The 21,133-nt window shown below is 41.8% G+C and overlaps 1 protein-coding gene across 5 annotated transcripts in view; it reads right to left on the bottom strand.

The window, feature by feature from the left end:
- LOC121959524 (protein unc-13 homolog B-like) overlaps nt 1-21,133 on the bottom strand; it is a 72,275-nt gene that overhangs the window by 25,744 nt on the left and 25,398 nt on the right. For all 5 annotated transcript variants that reach the window (XM_042508875.1, XM_042508872.1, XM_042508871.1 and 2 more), the window contains 2 exons: nt 8,323-8,634; nt 8,120-8,210 (listed from right to left, as the gene is read on the bottom strand). In XM_042508875.1, the coding sequence (XP_042364809.1) occupies nt 8,120-8,210; nt 8,323-8,634 (403 nt within the window). The remainder of the gene's footprint in view (nt 1-8,119; nt 8,211-8,322; nt 8,635-21,133) is intronic.

Genomic DNA, 21,133 nt, shown 5'->3' on the forward strand with positions numbered 1-21,133 from the left:
ACCACAGAGTAAGGTTTATTTCACTGGCCAAGATGCAAGTAAAATCTGTTTGCCCACAGGCTGCTTTGAAGACACCCCAGAAGAAGGAGATAAAACATTTGTGAAGATTTCAAAAAACCACCAAAACTATGACTGGGGGGCTACACGTGTACACACACTTTTACTTTTTCCACAAAGGTAAAGCCTTTCATTTTTATATTCGTGTCTCAGATGACAGAAGTTAAAAGTTGAGACCCCTCTGGGGTTTACTCCCACAGTGTGAGTTTCTGAGAGCGTCTGAAAAATTTCTGTGGGAAACATAAAGCAGCTGCACAACCACTAGAACTAGAGAAAGAACTGGGGAATTGTACTCTAAAGCTACAACATGAATGAAACCAATGTTTAACTATTTATTACACAGAATAAGTAAAGTGATGAGACAAATGTCTTCTCCATAATAGCAGGATGAAGTTTTCAATAAATATTACATATCAACACTATGATAACCCATATCATTTGCATATAGTGCATTATGCTTTGAAGAGTACATTCCCTTTGGCAAGTAATGAAAAAAAAACAACAAAAAACAAACAAACAAACAAACCAAACCAAAACGAAAACACACAATTATCCCCACATCAATTGACAAAGGAAAAATGCTTAAATATGAAGCTAATTTTATCTGAATAACCTGATTATCTTCTTTCCCAAACTCTGCAAAGACAGAAAAAACACATAAGGATTAGAAATTGTGTGGAGTAGTTGTAGCTCACTAAACTATTTTGAGCATGTTCACAAAAAAAAGTGATTTAAATAGACACAACCAATAAACTAATGACTCTAAAATAAAAACATGTTGATAAATTATGCCTGTATAATGCTATTTACATCTAATATCAATACAATACACTAGCACGTACATTAAAACTATCACATGCTGTAAGGTGTGTTTTTTTTTGCTGTTATTACTGGGCTTGTCAGCAATTGAAGTCAGAGAAAATATCATTAAAAATACCTGGGATAAACTCCTCTTGAGATTGGGATCCCTGAGATCCTTGAGAACTGAAGGAACCATGAGACCCATGGGAGCCATGTGAGCCATAGGAACCATGGGACCCATGAGCAGATTTGGACATTCTGTGACGAGTTTGCCTCTTTTCCTTCAGAATGCGTTGGAAATTAGCTATACGCTCTCTGTGACTTGCATCAGTCGGCTTTCCTTGGTTTACCTCATCAGGAACATGGCTTTCCCTGATTGGACTTAAGCGCGCCTCTTCTGTACTGAGCACCGGACCCTGTGGACTCTCGCTCTGCCTTGCTGGACAATGGTCTGGTGTTAAGTCAAGGTTGGACAGTTCCCCATCTGTTGGACATTCTCCTTTCCCCTGTGAAATCTCTATAGAGTGATACTCAGTTGGGGAGCAGGGAGAGTGGCTTTCTTCATGGGGTGATGCTTGAGGGGAGCATGCAATGTCCTCACATGTCTCACCACAGTCCACATAGACTGAAGCCTCACTCTCCTCCTTTGGAGTGTCAGATTGGGTGTGATTCTCCGGCAGACTAACTTCTGCCTCTGTATACTCTGTACTGCTCTGCTCTTCTTTGGGTTCACTGGCTAGACTGACAGGGGATGGAGATGCCTCAGGCCCAGTATCATTTTTAACAGCTTCAGGGTTGGGTCCTTCCAACTTCATCAAAGCACCTTTCAAAGCTGACCTGAAAGTGAGGACAGCCTTGCTAAAAGTTGTTAAATCAAAACCTGCGTTGGGGGTCTTGGCTTCCCCACGAAGATCTATTTCAGAGGACTCTTGCGAAAAAGATTCTTGTGCTTCATCCCTGGACATACTGTGATCTGTCCACTCTCTGTCCAAACTGTCAGCAGACCCCAGATCAAGAGTGTCACCAGAAGATGGACAGTCGTCACACAGTGAATGTGGCTCCAGGTAACCATCATCACAGTCTGTCAACAGCACAGTGGAGCAACTCAAACTCCTGGAGGGCTCGCTACCCAGTTCATTTGCACATGCATCCATGGTGTGGTAACCAGAACTCCGTGAGTACGGACAATTTGCAGAACAGTCGCACTCCAAGTTTTCTTCCTCAGTTTGTAGCCTGAGGGGTCTCCAGTCCACCACACTAGAAGAACTCGAAGGGGAGTTGTAATGTTGACCAAACAGCAATGAGAGATGCTCAGAGCTGTTGTGTGAAGAATGACCTGGTGTGCTGCTTTGTGTCTCTTCTGTTGTACACCTATCCCAAACACCTAAACAGTTTTCTAGCTCTTCTCCACTATTTGTACAAGAGCAGATGTCCTCCTCACTCCAACCTCCTTCTCCACTTATACTGTGCTGCATATCAACAGAGGGCCACCTGTCATATTCTGTGTCACCAGAAAATAAGCTTGCTTCTGGATAGTTGGAACTGTGACATGATGACAAAGAGCTGGTGCTTTGGTAGTCATGGCCATCATCATGCTCCGGGTAGCAGGGGTCAGGTGTTTTAGGGCCTAGCATGAGCATGTTCGAACTCTGCTTTGAGTTTTCTGGGTCTGTTTGCTGGTTTGACTGGAGAGTGCCTTTATTAACTACCCATTGTTTGGGTGATGTATGAGATGGTATAAATCCTGAATCTTCTACACAGTCTTTGCGATCCAAAAGTGGACTCCCTTGAAGAGATATGACGGCATTCTGTCGACCCAGGCTTCCTCTCCTGATGCGGGCTGTTCCAGAAACAGGACTAGGATGAGGTGCAGCTGAGGCCCCAGAGTACAGTTCACCTATTTCACTGAGAACTGCATCCACACAACAAGAAACTTCATCCACAGAGCCTCGCACAGATGTTAGATACTCCCTTAGGTCAGAAATTTCCTCTTGGATCTTGTTGATGCCTTTCAGCTCTTTTAAGATATGTTCCACTATGTTACTAGATCCTTGCTCTGCCTCCTCATACTCCATCTCCTTTTTCTCTTCTTCATTTCTGATCCTTTCAATAAGCCTGGTTTTAGTATCCTCAATAACCCCAATGCCATCCTGGCAATCAGAGCTGCTGTTTTCCCCAGATGGAGTGAGGTCAGCTTCAGTGCAGGTAGTTTCTACTGATGACAGGTCATGAAGGGCGTTATCCTCTGGCCCCTGAAGGCACTTCTGCAGCTTTCTACGCAGGCTTCGTCTCTTTTTGGGGCTCTGTGATCTCTTCTCCTGCAGGTTTTGCCTCTTGGGCGAGAGGGTAAGTAGCTCGGATTCATAATGTCCATCCTGTCCACGGAGGTGTCCTCTGGGGAGCATCCCTGAGAAGTGGGCACTCTTGATCAGCTGTTCCCACACATGGACAAATCACTGCCTCAGTGACTCCTCCTCAGGGTGGTGTTAGTATAAGCCAACATCTTAAACTCCAAGTGACTAAGTGCCTGTACCATGACTGACAAAAAAAAATATATTATTATTATATTATTTTTTGAAAAAGCAGCAAAAACTCCCAGCACTGATCTGCATTTGCTACAGGTAATGCATTTTCTCAGTTATCAGATTAGTGTTCCTCTTTTCCATTACACTTGTAAAAGTGTAATGAAAATCCAGATAATTAGTACCATCTTACCCATTTCTTTTTTAATTTACTGGAATTCTTTGCTGAAATTTGAGGTCAAATTGGGTAATTTAACTACTACGTAAAGTAAAGAAGTAGTATATACAGTGTCTATAACTGACCTCTCAGTCAGAGTTGCAGAATGAACACCATGCAGCTGCTTACATCTCTGTAATTAGGATGCTTTAGAAAGGCAGCTCGGTAATTAGATGACAGGTCAATTCTTTCCTCTAAGGCCATGTCATTCTTTCACACCCATAGCAGCTGCACGGCTTGAAACTGTAGCGGAGACACATCCAAGACAGTGTACAAACTAAAGGGAATATTGAATACCACAAAATGCAACAGACATCTATCTGCTGGCATTACAAAACATCTAGAAATCTATGTAGTCTAAATCAAAATCCATCCCTGCCTGTGAAACATAGTCTTGAAAAAGGAAAGAAACAAGTTGAAGAATTATAAGGCTATTTCTCATATCTCCTTCCATTTAGTTATACTACGTATTAGACACAGCTCGGTGATATCATCATTTTTTGACATTTTGACTTTGACGTTTTTTAACTTGTTAACTGTTCAAAGCGCCAAGAAGGGAATCACAAATGTCTCCTGTGTTTCTTTGGATGCTTTATCTCTGTAACTAATAGTTGGGATAAAGCCTTAGCAAGGTTGCCAGCAAATATTCTCATATAAGGCTTTAATTACAGCCTGAAACAAAACATAAACACATAAGAGCATGCTTATTTAACTGCCTCATACTATGAATTAAGAAGGATGCATGCTGGTTCCTAGGTATTCTTCTAAAATGTTTGAATTAACAACTTGACTAGATTTACTTTTTTAAAAATTTTTTTACATGTATATTCACATTGTACATTACAATATAACATAATTCTATTTTTTCTTTATTCTTTCTTTCTTAACTATTATGTATTTTTGCTCTCATTTTGGTAGGTTGATCCCATATTTCATTAAATCAATGATTCCAGGGAATGTATAGTTGCCAACTACATTAACCCCACCCTCCACTAAAGGTCTCTATTAAGCACTTGAGCACTGAAGCTGTGTGTTAGCCTGATAAGAGTTTGGAGGGCAGAAAATTATTATCAAGCCAGTCATAATAGAATGTTTTCTATTGCTACTAAATCTGAGATTAAGCTGATGAGCATATCAACTAAATGACATCTGAAATAAACTGGGAGCAGTATTGCTTCACATTAAAATATGTAGAAATGTTCTGTCATTTCTGATTAATAAATATGAACAAAACTATCTGGCTTAAATACCTGTGTTGCACAACAGCGTACCTACCAAATAATAAGAATAAAAAAAAAATAGCTTTACTTCTGATCATCCATTACCTTGTATTATTTATCAAAGTGTACACAAACCTAGGACTAAGTGCATAACAGGACAAAAACATACTGTTTAATAAAATGTAAAACTTACCTCATGGGAAAATTCTAATTTAGAACAACCTGTAGATATCTTCTTGCAAGATCCATTAACTCTGCAGTAATGGTAACTTCCCTGTTTTTCTTCAAAATATATCCCAGGTGTCTACCAAACCAGCAGATTTTTAACTGACAGATGCAGAAGTGCTGAATCTGTAACTTCTACTACTTGAACGGCGAGCTCGCGTTTGTAGTAGACCACAATCACACAGCAGTTCGCACTCGGTTAAGTAGCCATCCCATCTCCCCTCCCACCCTCTTGCATGCTTTCTCTGCTCTCTCTCCTTCTGTCCTCTGGCAGTGAATTCCAGCACAAAGCTAATCTGAGGCTGTGAGACTGCCAACTCTCAGTCTCATTCACTCTTTTTCTGTGTTTCTGCATCTGCCAGTTGCTGATACTCATGATTTTTTCTCAGTCTCAGTCTCAGTTTCTATTCATAAAAAAGTGAAAACACCCCGTATCAATTATATCAGTATTATTATTTTCCCTGGACTCAGTGATTTTCTGTTACTATGTTAATGGAAAATTGTAGAGAGGAAGGAATTTCTATTTAAAAATTGCGGCTCAGTCATATCAAATATGAGTTTTGAAACTGATCTGGCAGCCAGCACCACTTCCTGCTCTACATTTGCCCATATGTGCCACTGTTACCAGAGATTTTAGAGGAAACTGTAAACACGCCACACATTTCAACTCATGCTATTATAGGGTTCCCACTCTTTTCTAGAGATAATTTTTCTGCACTTTTCCTGGACAATTTCAGTGATGATCTGCTGGTATGACAGACAGTAATTACACTATGAAATCATCTCTTACATGCTTAAGAATTATGACAAACAGTTCCTAGACCCCGGCTTCCCATTCAGTGTTATCTAACTATCTCAACAATGCCTGACACACATTTCAAACAATTGCCCCTGGCAAGAGTTAAATCACAAACCTTAAATGTTTACAGGCAAAATAAGCTAGCAAGCATGTCCACTTTAGCTACCCCGTTTCACATCAACCGTTTAAAATAAGTTTGATGAAAAAGAAACATTAATCAATAAACATAAAAAAGTTAACAACCAGTAGAAATATTTACCATTGTACAATAGTGTATTTTTCAGAGTTGTGGCCACTTAAGTTGTAACGTCATCTAACCTGCATGTGCTCCCATATGACATGACTTAAACCAAACTAGGAGAATGTTGAAACAATTTTCAAGGAGAACACAAGGTTTTCCAGGACATTTCTTTTCTCTCATTTTTTATGTGTTTTCCATGACAAAATAATTGTCCAACTGTTTTCCCAGGACATGTGAGAACGCTGTATTCTTTTAATGTAAACAAGCATGCGATGATGGTTTATACCGTTTTATTATGCCGGTCTCTGATGCTGCAAGACAGATTAACAGTCAATCCTAATTCATTATAGTCTTTACAGCATTTAGCCTTGTCTCCTAAGTGTTTCTCTTCATGCTGCAATAAATGGCACTTAGACAGCTTTCACCTTGCTTCGCATTTATATTCATGTCTTAAATCAGCCATCATTTACAGTATATGTTATTCTCAACTACCCATGCAAACCAATCATTATAATGGAGCCAATCGAGGTGAGCTACTCCTTTACTGATGTGTGCCATAAAAAGCTTAATCAAGGAGATGAACTCCAGTTAGTGCTGATATATTCTGATGTTTTCATTATGACTACCCTCTAAAGATTTCCAATTGGACTCAGATGTAGGACTAGATTGAAAATCTGTTAACGTGTGCTAAATACATTTTTTCAGATATGGTATTGGAGAGAATTGGCTCAACATGAGGCTACATTGCATGTGACACCAAAAACCATATATATTGTGAGAGAGATCAAAACAATATGATATGACTTTTTAGGAAATGTATTTTTTTTAAAAATAGAGGCTCCAAATAATACAAATTGCCACCTATAACTCAGACGTTTAATACCTTTGTCTGAAAATTATACAGTGTACACACTTGTAAAATGATTAGGGGATATGCCTCAGATGATCTCCAAATCTCCTCATCTTTTACATTACATTCTTCCCTCTCAGTGGATTATTCAAATTTTAGTACATAAACATCCCATTGTTTTTGCCACACCCAAGAGACAGGATGGTGGATAATACAAATGAGATGAAGAGAAACTTTTTCATGTGCGAGCCTCAGTCTTTTGTTGTTTGTTGTCCATGAACCATCATTTTTTGTTCATCATGCATTTCCTTGAAAAAAACACTGTTCAGATCAGATTTCGATAAAATACTCCATTATGACCTTTAGGTAAATATGACATTAAGTGACACATTTGTCAAACACTGCAGTCACTATTCATAATAGACCATGAGGTCTGCCATGAGTGAACCATCTATAAATGTACATTTTAGGTCCCTGAAGCAATGAGCGATGGACCTACAGTAAGGACGGTATTATTCAACCTAACAATCACTGCAATCTGAGGAGATAAAATGAATCAACGAACACTGAGAGAGGGAGAAGAGGCAAACACTGGGTATATAAAAGTAATAATACATGTGATATTACTTAAAAAAACAACAACTGGGAACTATCATCATCGCACTTCTCTATTTAAACAGCACACAATCAGATGTAGCACAGAGGAGCAAGCTTATGACAAGCATGCTGCAATTAAAAGATGTTGGTGGGATATACACAGGTGAGTAAAACAAAAAAGAATACACTCAACTTTAACTTCAAAATTACTTGTGGGGTGCCTTTGATGAGGTACTGAATCCCAAGTAGTTCCACTGGTGCTGCCCAGAGGCTATCAAAGTCTATCTGTATACTAATACTATACAAAACCAAATAATTAATGTCTAACCCTGAGGGTGCAAAGAAGCAAATTTGTTTTGTTGCAAAGAAAATAAAACATTGCATTACTAATGCATTCTAGTATATTTGTTGCATCATCTTCAACAATCAAAGAGGTTAAACTCAACCACTTTCAAAGAATGTTTGTATATGACTGTATATGTGTAACCTTAGTGTACTTGATAGGGTAGGAAGGAAGAGGTTAAGGAAGTCACACTTTAGAGATGATGAGACATGAGATGTGGTTCGAATTGAATTAAAACACTGCCTACCTCTCGGAGCTGAACCCTGACTTTATTGATGGCCTTCAACCAACGAACTCTGGATGGAGTAAAGGGTAATGGTGGCCCGTCATCATGGAACCTGAGTTCATGTGGATTTAGTTGTAAAGTGGCAGAAAGAGATGGAGACAACCTGTCAGCTCCTTGCATCTTCATCATAGCACATACAAAACTGTACAAAAGCAAAAACGTACCTCAGGAGTTTAGAGGACCCTCTCTCAGCTGGAGTATCGTTTTTCAGGGCCTGTCCTAATTCAGGGGAAAACCTATGTCTCTCTTTCTCAGTAACAGGAGAGTGTCCATTGGTAGTATGATGTCCATTGGTGGTTTGATGTCCATTGGTGCGTGCCTGCCCATTGGTTGAAGGGTGAAAGCTAGAACTGTGGTAAGAGTGGAAGGACTCTTCCAGTTCTGACCCTCCTGTGCTCTCCTGGCCTGTTTCACTAAGCTGGGAGCTGGTCTGGCTCAGGTTTCCTGATGACCCAAAGCGACTACTTTCCACTGGACTATAATAGTGAGAGAGGAGTGAGGAAAATATTAAATGTTAAAACACTTTTAGTGAGATCAGAACAGGGTAAAAACACTATGACATATTATTTTTGTGGGAATAAGTAAGCATTGTTATATACAACTAATTTTTAGTATTTCTTTATTCTAGAATTAGTTTGAATGTTTTTTTAAACTGAAACAATCAACACAACTAATCAGTTTTGGGCCTCTCATCTACTAAGGATTATCAATCTATGCACACACTAAATCATCCCCTAAAAAGATACCCAACCTTGAATGAAGGCTGTTGCATGTTGGAAAATAATTAAAATATGCATTATAAACTGCATACTTTTTCTACATTAGAGGTGCACTTTCAAAAAAAAAAAAAAAAGGCACATATGAGAGTATGCTCTGTTTTGTGGTATGAACTATAAAATCTTTTGCAACTGCTAGCCGTTGCTAAAATTCTAAACACAATTGCATTTGCATATTTTATTGTCAATGCTTTCCTTTGATCTGTCCACAAGACAGAATACATATTAACAGTGTACAATTGTTGGGGATGCATATGGAGATGCAGGATTAAAGTACACATGGATGTAGGTAATAAAATATGCAGAGTTCATTTGTGTGTCTGAACTTTAACCTTTTAAAAAATGGCATTTCAGTACTATCATTTTTAGGGGCAGATTGTACATAAGCTACAATTATAACCTGTGAGTTTTGGTAACTGTAAAATCATTTTCACTATACAAAATAAAACACAAAATAAATCAGAATTCCATGCAAAACTAAATTTACATTTTTCATAATGTTGCAGGCAGTCATGTTTGTATTTGATCCCATAAATATGTCTCCTCACAAACTGCAGAGGGGACAGCATTTGTTGGCAGTTGCTGGGACAATTACATTTTGCTGATGATATTACTTGTTAATTTGTTAATGTACAATAATGAGCATTGTAATCAAAATTTGAGTTTTGAAGTTCAAGTAAGCCATGAATCCATAACACTGTAGAAGACAAGAAATTGTCTCTATTCAATAAACTAATGTATGTATAAGATAATAAATATTAGTACATTGTATTATATAGTACATATTATTAGTACATTTACTTGTAAATTGCCGAAGAACATATAAATACGTAAATTTTGTTTTGGAATTCTGCTTTGGAATTACATGTACAATTATGTAGATGCTACACAAAAAATATCTAACAGAATACACACACAAAAGCACATGCACACACAAACACACAGATATGCTAAAAGCTACATATTATAAGCTAAATATTAAATCAAACTAGTGAGGATGGATTGCAGATCTGAACAGGGAATACATTTTTTTTTCCGAAATGTCAATGCATCATAAATGGGGAAGAATGCCATTTATTATGCTTCTACTAGCCTTTTTGCATTCAATAGATCCATCTTGGACTGGCTGTCCAGCTGCACTCCAGAGGTAGGACCTGCAGAGGGGTGTGTTTCTACAAGCCCTTCCTTCTCCTTTGGGTTCAGGGATGCTGGAGGATCTACTTCAGGAGTGGAGATGCAAATCTCAGGGGTTGCTATATCATCTGTGGAACCTACCGATTCAGTTTTTTGGGCGTCAGATGTTGCAACCTTTTGTACAGTATGCGTTTGACCACTTGTTGGCTTGTTGTTAGTTTGGGGTTGAGAAGTTACAACTGGGACAACTTGTGGCTTGGGTGGTTCTGCCTGCCAAGGAAAACTTATTTTTGTCCCAAATAATGAAGTGGTGGGTGCCTCTTGTTTTCCAGCAACAGGTTTTTCCTCTTGAAAGAGGCCTCCAGAAAGGGTTTTTAATCCTGAAAACAGACCACCCATTCCCTCTGTTTGAGGCATAGACGGAGCACCTGATGACACTGTTGGTGAAAATAAGGATCCAAGAGATTTTCCTGCATCACTCTGCGTTGATATAAAACCGAGGAGAGACTTAGCTTGAGGTGGCTCTACATTGTTGGGCAACTGATTAACTGGAGGAGCAGTATTACCTGTTTCTTGGGCATCAGTTGGGGCTGATGTATCACTCTCTTTACTCTCAGGTTCTCCTTTAATGATCATTGGCTTCTCATGTATTATCTCTCCCTCAACAGCTGGAGTCTCTTTCTCTGTGTTTTCTTTCTGAGGGGTAATGTCACATGTAGTTCTAATAGAATCACTTGTGACAGCAGAGGTTTCTGGGCAAGCTGTATCAGATGCTACAGCACTACTATTTGAAAGGTTGCCAGATTTTACTTGATCATTATCTGGTAGCGTTGAATCCACACTTTGATTTGTGCAAGTCTCAGTGCCAGATGAAGATACTTCTGGTGGCACACTTTCATTCTTAATCTGTACCTGTGGAATAGTGCCAGGCACTGGCTTGCGCTCAGCTGGCATTGGTTCAGAGGGCTTAGGTGGTTGTCCCATACCCCCAAATAAAGATCCGCCTATGCCCCCAAGTATTGATGCTCCAGTCTGGGATCCTGCAGTCTGAGCAGTGGCTCCTCCAAACATTCCTCCAAGTAAAGAACCACCAGGCTGTGCTGTTGATGCAGATCCTCCGAACATCCCACCCAGTAATGATCCACCAGTCTGGGGACCTGCAGACTTGGCAGCAGCTCCTCCACCAAACATCCCGCCTAATATTGACCCTCCAGTGGTGGGGGCATTGGTTTGAGGACCAGGCTGAGGAGCAGACCCCTTGAATAAACCTCCTAGTAATGATCCCCCAGTTTGGGGAGCTGCTGTCTCAGTGTTGGACCCTCCGAAAATACCTCCCAATAGTGATGTTCCACTCTGACCAGAAGCAGCTTGGGGTGCTGTTCCTCCTAGTCCAAAAAGTGAGTTCTTCTGCTGTTGCTGGGGACCTTCAGAGGGAGCAACCGCTGGTTTGAAAAGGGAGGACATAAAGCCTGTAACTGCATCTGCTGCTGCATCACCAACAGATTTCTCTGGCTCTGGAGGCTTTTGCTGTTCCTCGACTACAGTACTTGCTGACTGAGGAGTTGGTGTTTCCTCTTCTACTTTAGGAGGTTCTGTATCTTGACCTGACTGGCCAATCACAAGCTTTGGTCCTGTAGGTTGCTGTGCTTGTGCACTGGTTTCAGATTCTTTAGACTGAATATCATTAGCTGAAGTAGCTGGCTTGTCAGCATCTTGGCAATGAACTTCTTTCATAACGCTGTCATCTGTGTTGGGTAAGCTTGCCTCAAGACATTGAACTGTGCTGTCGGTTTGTTGCAGTGTTTCTGCCTGGTCTTTGCTTTTGCTATCAGTATCAATGACAGATGCTTCAGGACAAACTTGAGCAGTTTTACTGTCATCGCTGTTTTTTAACAGAACAGCTGCATCAGAAGAAGTTTCTGTGGGAACTGTAGTAGAAGTATTCTTTTCATCATTGGGTATTGGTGCAGCTGTTGTGGTGGGCATTGTTGGTGGAACAGATCTTCCAAGCACAGAAGGCACATTTTTATCAAGTGCCTCATTAGGAGCTGAACCTTTAGATAAAATGCCACCAAGAAGAGATGTACCAGTCTGTGCAGTAGCTGTTTGAGAAGATGATCCCCCCAAAATACCTCCCAATATAGAGCTACCACTTGGGGGTGCTGAAGTTTGGTTAGTAGCCCCACCAAACAATCCACCAAATGGCGCAGTATTCTGGGGTGCTGTAGTTGCTGCTGCTGATCCTCCAAAAATTCCACCCAAAATTGACCCACCTGCCTGAGATCCAGCAGCCTGGGGAGCAGATCCACCAAACAAGCCTCCAAATAAGGATGTTCCTGCCTGAGAGCCTGTTGTTGGAGGAGCAGAGCTTCCAGTCTTTGTGGGACCAGCTTGAGGAGCAGCCTGAGGGGCAGACCCTCCAAATAAACCCCCTAGCAATGACCCCCCTGTTTGAGAAGCTGCTGTTTGGGCTGTAGAGCTTCCAAACATTGCCCCTAAAAGAGAACCTCCAGGCTGAGAAGAGGGCTGAGGGGCAGAACTTCCAAGCAGAGAGAGCAGACCTTTGGCTGGTGGATCCTGGGTGCCCGATGATCCAGGTGCAGACCCAGGAGGTGGAGGACCTGTCTGGCTTGGGCTCGGTTCAGTGCTGGGCCCAGAAAATAATGAAAGCAAACCTTTTCCTGGACTGTCTGAAATGAATCCCGCTTGTGAGGATGGAGCCTGTTGGCCTGATCCACTGATCATAGACATAAGGCCAGAAAGTGGTGGTTCTTTAGAGGGAGCAGAATCTTGGGGTGTACCTTCGGTGCCTATTTTCTTTTGCACAGTGACATCTTCTGAATTTGGCTCCATAGATGCAATATTAGTGTCTTTCATTGTGGCACCCTGCGAAGTATCTACAGTAGCACTGGTGGATGAGCTAACATGCTCTTTAGTCAATATTTCATTGGCTACCGATGGGACATGGCTGCTGGAAACAGCTGACATTTGGGAGGAACCTTGTGCTGTTGGTAGCTCTTTAGAATCTGAAACAATAGTAGATGAGGCAGCAGGAGTTTGCTGTGCAGGTGACACAGCATCATTAAAAACAGAAAGTATACTCTTTGCGGGTTCTTTAGGTGCCGCAGTCCCTGGGGAAGTGGACAAATTTGCACTTCCACCAGCCCCAGGTGTTTGAGGAGAACTGGGACCACTAAACATGGAGAACAAAGTACTTTTTGGACTTTCACTAGATGTAGACAAGCCACCCAGTAATCCCCCAAGAACAGAGGTGGCTGGCTGTCCTTGTGCTTGTGGCTGTGCTTCTGGTTTAGATTGTGTCTGAGGTCCCCTTTGTGGTTGAGTTTGTGATTTGGCTACTCTTTGTTGAGACAACGATGTTGGTGGCTGAGGGTGTGGAGGACTGGGATCGCTAAACATTGAAAACAGTCCCTTCATTGGGCTTTCTGATGAAGTTGATGACCCAGGCAGAATTCCCCCTAGAAAAGATCCTGTTTGGGCTTGTTGTTGGGTGTTGGGACCACTGAAAATTGAACGGAATCCTGAATTTGGGGGATCTTTTGGAGGAACAGTGCCCTTTTGTGATACCTCGGCAGCTTGCTTGGTTTGAGGAGGAGGCTGAGGACTTGATCCTCCAAACAATGATAATAAACTTTTACCAACTGATTCTTGTTGAGGAGGTTGTGGAGCTGCATTTGGTGGATGTGCTTGAGGCAAGGGCCCAGTTTCAGTTGAGGCTGGTGGAGGGCTTGGCCCACTAAACATAGATAATATACTTTTACCAAGTGATTCTTCCTGTGGAGCTGTAGCTGATGCAGGTGATTGAGTTGTGGGTCCAGATTGGGCAGCTGGTGTTGGTCCTGCCAGCATTTCTCCAATTGAAAATCCAAACAGTCCACCAGATGGTTTAGTTCCTGTTTCTTGTTTTGTTTGTTCTGTAGGAGGCACAGTTTTCAATTGGCTCGCAGCAGGACTTGTGGAAGAACTGGGTGAAAATGCTTGGGACATACTTTTGTTTGGGGGTTGGCTCTGTGTGGGCCGAGGAGTACCACTTTGGTCCATTGTTTGTTGTCTCTGTATACCCTTTGGTCTAGATGCTGATGTAAGTGAACCCTCTGTAACACTAGGTTTCATTTGCTGTTTCTGTGGAGGAGAGGGCTCAGTACTAAATAGGCTGCTAATTGATCCAAAGAGATTTGACACCCCCGTGGCCTCTTTATTTGTAGGGGTACTGCCTGGTAAGGAAGCAGAACTGCCACTTTTGCTCTGTTCACTGGTAGATGTCTGAGAAGATTTCTGGGCATCAGGCATGGGTTCCTCTATACCCACTGTAGATTTCAGAAAGCTCATGATGCCTGCAGGTTGCTCAGATGGTTTCTCCTCTGGTACATCAATAGGTTTACCAGCTGTTAATTGTCCAGGTGGTCCAGGTTTAATAAGAGATTCCTTTAAAGGCACTGTGGCATTGGGCTGTGTTTGTGGAGCTGGTTGTTGTGACATGGTAGTCTGACGTGATAGTCTTGGTTTCTGCGAAGCTGTATGCAGTTGAATTGAGGGCTGAGTCACTTGAGCAGTTGCTTGTACTGTGGGCAAAATTCTTCCCTGTGTGTTAGCTGGCCTCTGCACTTGCTGTTTAACAGTTACATCTTGCTGAGTCACTTCAGCCGGGGAATCCTCTTTTATGATCTTTGACTTCAGACTTTGGAAACTTGATGTAAGAATGTTCTTCGAATTTTTGTCAGGGATTTTATCACAGGAGGATGTGTCAGTTTTGGTTAATTCTGCCTGTGATGTTTTGCCCACAAAAGAGGATATGAGGGAAGAAATCTTTTTGATTTGGCGATTAGGCTGTTCTTCTCCTGGAGACACTCTTTCCCTCCATTCCTTCTCAGATACATCATCAACATGCTTCACTGTTACCCCAGTGGATGAGCGCCTCCGTTGGCAAGGTTGATAACAGTTGTATAGTAACTGTTGATTGGAATTTGCAGTTGGAGTGGAGTTAAGGGATACAGCAACCTTCTGAGCAAGATATGTCTTAACTTCCTGGTTGTTCCAATAAGGGCCACTGTGGTTTCTATTATGACAGGAAAGGTCAATGACATCTTTGCATTGGTCTTCATAGATGTAACTGTGTTGTCTTGGATCTATCCTGACTTTGTTTAGTCTGTAAGTTGTGAAATCCACATCCCGTTGCCCCTGTGACATAAATGAATTTTCAAACATTTGAGAGAACTGCTCCAGATTTAAATTCATAATCTGATTTCCCTTTCTATAGGCAGCAGACAAGTCTAGGGGGGCATTAAGAAGTTGAGAATCATTGTGATCTTGACCAGGTAGCCAAAGAAGCTCATCCTCATTGTAAAGAGGAATTTTGAAGCCACACACTGAAACCATTTCACTGTCTAGCCAAGCACTGGGAAAACCATCCAATTTCTGTGCATTTCCCTGAGACTCACCTTCAGGTGCACATGCATACACATATTCGCCTGCTGCATCTGTAAGCAAGGCATAAATGTACTCATGATCTGTGTAAACAAAGTAGCCACAGTCACCATCTTCTGCTGGCCACCACATTCCTTGCTCTAAAAGGGCAAGCCACTGCTGATACCACTCAGTGTCTTCGAGGTAGAGGGAGTCTTCTGTCTCAGTTCTGGCGCTTGGAGGAAAATCTGAATCTAATGGTCTACTCAAATTAAACTGACTTTGATGGAACATACCATCAGTATGATAATTCTGTTGGTGTGCATTATCCATTCCATATTGCCAATTAGCTGAATAAGATAAGCTTGGTGCTGTCTCCTCATAATAACCTTCATGATATGAAACCCCATTTAAGCTGTAAGTGCTGCCATCATTAAATGAATGCCATTTCCCAAACTTTGCATTACTCTGTTTATTAGTTAAGTTCAGTGCACCCTCCTCATTAGATGCATATGCTATGTTTCCCAAGTCTTCATGGCTGTTCCATAATTTCCTCTTGGGATATGGATCATTATTGCTGCGTCCCTGACATTGATATGGTTGAATATGCTCTTGGCAAACAGCACTTTGCCATTGCATGGATGAGTTAAATGGCTGATATGTATTTGAGGGGCTGCAGAGAAGAGGAGATGCTTGTAATGACGGACTTTCATGGCCTTGTCTAAAGACTGGATTCTCTCCCTGGAGTTGATAATTCAGAGACTCATTCTGAAACTGCTGCCAGAGAGCACTTTCACGGATCCACTGGTTTTCATCATAAGAGGGACTTGTTCCATAGGGGGACAGCTGACCTTGGTAAAGCTTTTGCCCTGCTGCTCCATACAAAGAGGAGTTGCTTCCACTAATATAAGGCTGCATGGACATTAATGGGGAAGTTGTTCGGCTTTGTAAAAGGGAATGGATATTTCCTGTACTATAAGCGATTGGGTGAAGTGACTGAAGTGAGCCAGAATAATACAATTGGGGTAAGTTACCTGTGCTAATTGAGGAGTATGTTGCCTGACTCTGAAGAGATCTTGCAAAAGTGGCAGATGTTCTTAGGTCTAAACTCTCAGTATCAATTGAGACTGGTGGATGGATTAAAGCGTGTCTGCTTTGTCCTGGTTTTGAAGAATCTCGAACAACTCTTTGGCTTCCAAAGTCTGAGGAAGCACTTTTCAATATGCCTGAATGTAATTCCGTTAACATAGTTGCGGGTGTCTGTTCTCTAATTTGACCTGACATTTCCACTTGTTTAGGAGCACAAGGGTCCGCTGTTACATTTTTGCTAAACAGTCCAGATAAGAACCCTTGTTGGGCAGCTTGTGGAATCCTCCTCTCTTTCTCTGCATGTTCTTGTGAGGACTGTTGCATTACGTTAGTATCCAACTGTGTTTGTAGTGGGGTCTTCATTGTGGTTGTGCAATTATTGTCTTTCTGATGCAGTGATTGGCCAGTTGATGACTGGCATGTTGTCTCGATATTTTCAGATGATTTTGTTAGCTTGTTAAACAACCCTGAGAGCACTCCAGATTGGCTTGCTGTCCCCACCTGTGTTTCAGTGGTATGGCTGCTTGGCACTTTGGCTTGTTGCTGTGTCTCATAGATGCTTTTGGGCTGTTGCTGTTGAACACTTTCTGATGAGGACTTGAACAGTCCAGAAAGCAGACCACTTGCTTGAGTTGGCTTTTCTGCTGAGCTAATTTGTTGTTTATTTTGGTTGGAAATTGGGATATTCCTTGCCGTTGGTCGCTCATGGCTGGATTTACTTGGGGTAATTCCCTGCTGCAGAGCTGACTGTTGCGGTTGTGTCTTAATGTTGTCAGCTGAAGCAAATTTAAAAAGACCAGATAAAAGACCACTTTGTTGGGATGGTGGTCGCTGCAGTGGAACCGTTTGTTGTCGAGTAAAGCCTGGTTTACTGGTCTCTTGTTGAGCAAGTTGCTGACTTGGTGTTCTATTCCTGAGTTGAGGCCCTCGGGTTGGACCCTGAGTATTCTGTTGATTGACACCGTATTGATTATGTTGAACATTGCTTTGTTGTTGCTGAATTGTTTGACTGCTGGGAACATTCTCAGAGGGTGCAAATTTAAGCAAGCCAGACAACAGGCCCCTTTGCTGAGGTTGCGTTTGCTGAGCTTCATCTGAAGTCTGTTGCTGACCAGAGTAATGCCCAGGGATGTTCCTCTGCTTTTCAGCTTCAGATGGCTGTGTTTTTTGTGGTATATTTTCTGTTGATGAAAACTTCAATAGCCCTGAGACAAGGCCCCCCATCTGTGGTGCTGAAGAACCTTGTTGTGGGGGAGGGTGGTTAGGAAACTGTGGGGGATTAGTGCCTCTGGGTGGTTGATTGTTATAGGAAGCCTGGTGTGGCAAATTGCCAGATAGGTCACTGGCAGAGCCAAATTTAAGAAGTCCAGAGAGAAGTCCTCCTTGTTTGGGCTGGTTAGAGCCAATATTAGAGATGTCCTCATTCGAGGTCCCTTTAAAAAGACCTGTCAAAAAACTCTGAGATTCAGGCTGATTTGGAGCTTGGTGTTGCATTCCATGAGAGGCTGCCATTGGGTTCTGATTTGTTGTGTGTTGTGAATGTGGGCCAGATGCCACTTTGCTGTTCTGAGATTGCTGATTACCAGTAATATTCTGGTTGGAACCAGATGTAGCAGAGGTAGGGTTAAACATGTTGGAAAACCACCCTTTCCCTGTATTTTCCTTGGGTACAGCAGAATTCTGTGTAAAGGTGGTGGAGGTTGTTGAAGTTGAATCATGATATGCTTGCGCAGGATTCTGTGTGGCCATTGAGGCACTAACATCTTCACTGGATGCAAACTTTAGAAAACCAGAGAGCATACTTCCCTCTGCTTTGGCATGCTGCTGAGTGGAGACATTTTCAGAGGAGAGGAAAGGCAGTTTAAGCTTACTACTCAATGATGGGTCCTCCACTGGTTTCTCTAGTCGGGGTTCCTCTGTGGATCGAAACACTGGATAAACCGCTACAGGAGGAGCACCCTGAGGTGGAATGGGGATAGCAGGTGTGATCAATGAACTCAATGACTTCTTGAACGGGCTAAAGAATCCAGTGTTGGCTGATTGTGTTTGGCCAGTCAGCTTTTCTGGCCCTGGAGTAGGCACATTTTCCTGTTTGTAAATCATCTGACTTTGTCTGCCATATATGTTTTCATCTTGTTTTAGGTCCGAATAGTTCTCATGTGATGAACTTCTTAATTTTTCTGATTTCCTTCCTCCCTCTGTTGTCATTGGCTGTTTACATTGATGACCACGTTTCTCATCCCACTCTGCATGGCCTTGAGAATATGTGGAGTTTGGTGTCTGTTCGACTGAGTTGCCATTATCCCCTGCTGAAAAAAGCTTTAAAGGATTCAATTTCCCTAAAACTGAGTTTCCTGGCACACTTTGGGATTTGGTTAGAAACTCTGGTCCGTGTTCTTTTGTACTTGTTTGAGTCTGACTCCTTATTGGAGCATATGTTTCTTGATTATAATCGTGAGTCTTGGCATTACGTGGTAGCTGAGAAGGCAAAGAACTGAATGACTTTTCATGAGGACTCTCTACTGGAGATACAACAGCTACAGGAGCTGAACTTTTTGATTTAGGAATAAAGGAAAACAGTTTTGTTAGTCCAGATTGGTCTGAGGGTTGTGCAGACAGGACTTGTGGAGGTGGGATAGGTTGTTTGGGGCCTCCTCCAACTCTATCAGTGAGAGAACTAAATAATGAGCTCGATTGGGCTTGTGGAGACAGGACAGGCTGTTTGGGGCCTCCTCCAACTCTATCAGTGAAAGAACTAAATAATGAGCTCATGGCATTTTTTACCCCTGAAATGCCCTGATCAGAAGAAGTATGTGATTGGGTTTCTCCTCTCGGATCCTTTGAAGAAGTATTTTGGTCCTCTCCAAAAGAATCCGTTCTATAACTGCCCAGGGATGATAGCCTAGATTTGCTTGATTTAGGGAGGGAACCGTACTTGCTTATTTCCTCCTCTTTCTCAGCAAGGTATTCAGAAACTGTTTCAACTAGACACTGGAGCTCATCCATAGGGTCTACATATTCATCACTTGGTTCCTCTACAGGGGAAAGCATTGCCTCCGGAGCCCATCCTCCAATTTTAGTTTTTCCACACTTCTTCTCTCGAGGACCCTGAGAATTTTCTGTGTGACAGGAGTAAGAATACCTGTCTTTGTAATGTCTTGCATTCTCGTCTGCTATACAGGCAAGGTCATCAATATCCTCCTCTGCTCCTATGGGGTAGTGCAGGTCATCAGAGCTCTCTAAATCAAAATCAAACCGTGCCCTCATTCTAGCATCTTGCTCTTTTTTGTATGCCACATAATTCTCTAAAGTGTTGTCTAGCTCATTTTTCGCCCACATCCTTGTCTTGTAGAGAAGACCATTTTGGTATGGCCTGAGGCAAGATGTCATGCGCTCCTCCTCTTCCTGCATCTCAACTACCTGCCGCATAAACAGCTCCCCTCTCTTCTCACGGAGCAGAGCAAGGTCAGAGGGAAAATCCTCCTCTCTCATTTTGTCTGCCTCTATACTGAGCAATCCTCCTGGGTCCCTTATCTTTTTCTTTCGCCGTCGATCAATAGTGTCATAGCCCTCAGGGTAGGTGGGAGGCAGAAAACCACTGTGTTGGCTATTTTGACGGATAGAGGTGTGTGATGGCTCAGGATAGGGTCTTCCCATTCGAAGGATAACATTGTCCTCCTCGTCATCCAAGAAGTCACTCAGTTGAGGCTTGCCCTGCCCTTTGTATTTCTTTTCCCAATCTTCAACCCCCATGCCAGAATCTACAGGTATAATTCTGACCCTTCCTTTATGGTTTAATGATCTAATTTAGAGTTAAAAATGGATTTAACAACAGGAATAGAAATGGTACAGGGATAGAAAAAGAAGAAGCACAAAACAAGAAGAAAAAATGCAAACACAAGTTAAGCAGAATGATAAATAGAGAACATAAGACAAAAACAGTTTCATGCAAATGTGACGATATTCTAAGTTATCAATGTTGTAATAATATTACAACATTCTTAACAGAAATTACAGGCTAAATTAATATTTAGCCATCAAAATGATCTTGTAAGAATTGAAGACAGCTTTACTGCATTGTTATCAGAAAGCTTAGCCACCCTGAAAAAACTACAAATTACAAAAAAACCTTATTACACATTTTAATGTGCATGGGTAATCAAACTATATGTTTGAAAGTGTGTGTGCCTCCATGCTGGCATGTGCCTCTGTGAATATAGATCTTTGTTAATTCCCATAGCAACAGCCATGCTTATCAGCACTTTAACACTGAGCCTGCAAGAGCGTTCATGAGAAACACATGCTAAATGAGCACCATATGGCATGCACTTAACAAGTTTTTAATCACCAAAGAAATGAGTGTGTGTCACTGACCTACTCCCTGCATGTGTGACAAAGGGATTTCCTTGGTGATATGACCAAACCAAGTTCAGAGCCTTTCAAACTACCAGGAACTTTAACCGACACAACAGACCCTCATGACAACAAGACACATTAACAATGAGCGCTCCCTGGCTGTAATCCCATTTTTATTTCTGAAGTTGAATTATCC

The sequence above is a fragment of the Plectropomus leopardus genome, chromosome 20 (genome assembly GCF_008729295.1).
Source record: "Plectropomus leopardus isolate mb chromosome 20, YSFRI_Pleo_2.0, whole genome shotgun sequence".
NCBI classification, from domain to species: Eukaryota; Metazoa; Chordata; class Actinopteri; order Perciformes; family Serranidae; genus Plectropomus; species Plectropomus leopardus.